Raw genomic sequence first — 2,825 nt, 5'->3', positions numbered from 1 at the left:
CGTCCGTTCTTGTGGGAATGACGTCAATCGTGATCGCGGACAAAAGCTGCGTTCCAGTGGTGGTGGCTTCTTGTTCGAGATTCGCTAACTTTCTTCCCCACTAGTGGAAATTAGAAGAGAGAGCGACGATGCCACCGCCACCGTGCGTTCTGTGGAGCTAGTTGGTCAAGGAAGATTCGGTTGTTATGTATAGTTATGGCGGTCGTTGGACCTTACCTTTTTTGCTTTCAATAATCTCTTTTGTACAGTGGATGAGAGAGAAAGGGAGAATAAGCTTTTCTTTATTTGGTTTTTTTTGTTTTGCCTCTGTCTGCAACTGCAACCTCTGTTTCCTCTTGTCCTTGCTCTGTTTCTCCTTGCCTTTTCGTTTCGTTTCTTTTGATTAAATTAATCTTGGCATGGCCGAGGTCAGCTTCTACGGTTATGGGGTATGTGCATGCGTGCGAGGAAAGCATAAAAAAAGAAATTGAATACGATAGCAAAATAAAAGAAAGAAAGCTTTAGCATTATATTAACCCAACATATAGTTTTAGTATAAACAACGCTTCTGCGCCTGTTTTTCTCCACGCACTTACGACGATTCTCGCGAAAGAATCATAAAGGAGTCCGGGAGTAACATGCCGAGGTTGTAATCATCAGGCCCGACCGCCTGGGTTACAAACAAAAGAGAAGAAAAAAATTCTAAAAAGAAAGAGAGAAAGAAGAAATGGGTAAAAGTTAAATCTAGCTGAAGTTGCCCCTTTCTTAAAAAGATAAAACCTCGAGGCAATTCCCATTTCAAATTTTCTCTTGTGGTAGCAAATAATGATGGCTGTAGATGATCATGATGATGGGTCTCTATCAGCAGCGGGAGCCTTTCTTGCAACCGAGAGTACCGGCATTGCCGGTGATGGTGCCCACCAAGGAGGATGGCCTCGCGCCCAAGCTCGATGCTTTGGCGTAGCTCGAAGAAGCTCCGGCGCCAGATGGAGTGAAGAAGGCTCCGTTCAATAAGAGGTCTCCCTCAGACCTCCAGTTCCAGTTCCTCCACTCGCTCTGTGGTGCAACCTCGTGCTTGGTTACCTTCAGTGAAGTTCAGTCAAACCCCCCATCTTTGTCAGAAACAGAGCAAAATGCAGAGGGTTCCTCGTGTCGAGGGACCCAAAAAAAAGGACCGAGAAACTGAAAAGGTTGAAACATTTTTCTGACTCTTTGGAAAGGGTTCCTTACCTCTTTGCTAAATCTGTTGTCTGGAGCAGCAAATCTGTTGCCTTGGCTATTGATGGTAGGATCTGCACTCCCCCCGATGGCGTACATCTCCCAATGGGTGTAGTCATTGTTGACCACATGGAAATAGCCATGCCTGCATCTGCAATTGTGCCAAGAGAAAGAAAAAAGAAAAGAACAAAGAAATCACCCTGTCAGTGCTGGCTGCACAGATTGAAAAAAAAGGCGAAATGGGTCATTGCTAGTTTATGATGTACCTCGGCATTCTCTGGACGAGGCCTTCGCCGAAGTGGTTGAAGGCAATGGTGACCTGCATGTTCTTGTCCCGTGTGTAGGAATCGCTGTGGCCGAGCAGCATAACCTTGTCGTGGTGAGTCATATAATTGTTGGAGATGGTGATGGCGGTGGAGCCCTCGATGGCGTCGATGAGCCCGTCCTTGCAGTTGGACAGTGAGCAGTGGTCGACCCAGATGTGGCTCCCGCCGAAGATCGACACTCCGTCGCCGTCCGATATCGTCCGCCACCCGTAGTGCCGGGGCGAGGACCGCACATTGGCATTCCCTCCCTGCTTGCAGTCGTGGATGTGGAGGCCATGAATGATGATGTTGGTGACGAACTGGACGGTGATGCAGGGCCCGCCGGCGATGTGGACGCTGGCCCCGCGGCCGTCGAGGGTCTTGAAGGAGTTCATGATCAGCTCCTCCTTGAGCTGGATCGACATGTCGCGCTGGAAGATGATCCAGAGCGGCTCGTCCTGGATGACGGCGTGGCGGATGGTCCCGGGCTTAGGGTTGACGGGGTCGTCGTCGCCGGAGTCGGTGACCACGTAGATCCTGCCGTCGCGGCCCCCGACGGCGTTCTTGCCGAACCCGATGGCGCAGTCGGCGAGGCGCTGGCGGTTCTTCTCCCAGTTGGGGTCGCACCGCCAGCAGTCGTCGATCGGGTTCCCGGTCCCGCAGGAGAGGTAGCCGAGGCCCCTCCGGTTCCGGGTGGCATTGGCGATGCTCCTGCAATGACGAGGCGTACATAACTTAACAGTCACATTCAAGATCTGACACAGAAACGAGTCAGTGCGAACTCAGTGGAGCCAACTTACTGGTGTACTTCATGTACTACCCCCTCCGGGTCCTGGACAGGGGAGGAGAAGATGGGCCACGCAGCGAGGAAGAAGACGAGGAGGAGGAGAGAGAGAGTGGGCATTGCCACGGCCATTTTCGACCTCTTGTCTTCTTTCTCTGTTGCTTTCTCTTCTTCGGGGCGAATAAGGAAGAAGGCAGGAATAGAGAGAGAGAGAGAGAGCGTGTGTTTGTGGAGGAAACTGGATGGGGAGGGAGCGTATTTATAAAGAGGAGGAGGAAAAGGGCAGGGGGCCGGGGCTAACATGGCGCGATTAAACTGGAAAAAAAAAAAAAAGAAGAAGCAGCCGCGGGGGCCCACCGCCAGCCTCGTGATTTCTGGAATTACGGGATTCCTTTTGAGCAAGTTCTTCGCGACGTTAAACTGGCCACGGATCGAGGTTAACCCATCATCATCGCTGCCTTGCCCACGACTTTTCGGCAAGGGAAAATTTGGAAAAAAAATTAAAAAAAAATGGGGAAAACTTCGGTTGGGTGGCACTT

At 51.0% G+C, this 2,825-nt stretch overlaps 1 protein-coding gene across 1 annotated transcript; it reads right to left on the bottom strand.

Annotated features, from left to right (window-relative positions):
- Window positions 1–484: 484 nt before the first annotated feature.
- Window positions 485–2,529, bottom strand: LOC104417282 (probable pectate lyase 18). The gene is made up of 4 exons (XM_010028590.3): window positions 2,303–2,529; window positions 1,464–2,213; window positions 1,210–1,348; window positions 485–1,062 (listed from the first exon to the last, which is right to left on the bottom strand). The coding sequence occupies exons 1-4, from the start codon at window positions 2,416–2,418 to the stop codon at window positions 841–843; spliced, it is 1,227 nt and encodes a 408-aa protein (XP_010026892.2). The 5' UTR covers window positions 2,419–2,529; the 3' UTR covers window positions 485–840.
- Between the last annotated feature and the right edge of the window lie 296 nt (window positions 2,530–2,825).

This window comes from Eucalyptus grandis, chromosome 2 (assembly GCF_016545825.1).
Source record: "Eucalyptus grandis isolate ANBG69807.140 chromosome 2, ASM1654582v1, whole genome shotgun sequence".
In the NCBI taxonomy this organism is placed as follows: domain Eukaryota; kingdom Viridiplantae; phylum Streptophyta; class Magnoliopsida; order Myrtales; family Myrtaceae; genus Eucalyptus; species Eucalyptus grandis.
The sequence above is the reverse complement of the archived record's forward strand: the minus strand, read 5'-3'. Positions and strand labels throughout refer to the sequence as shown.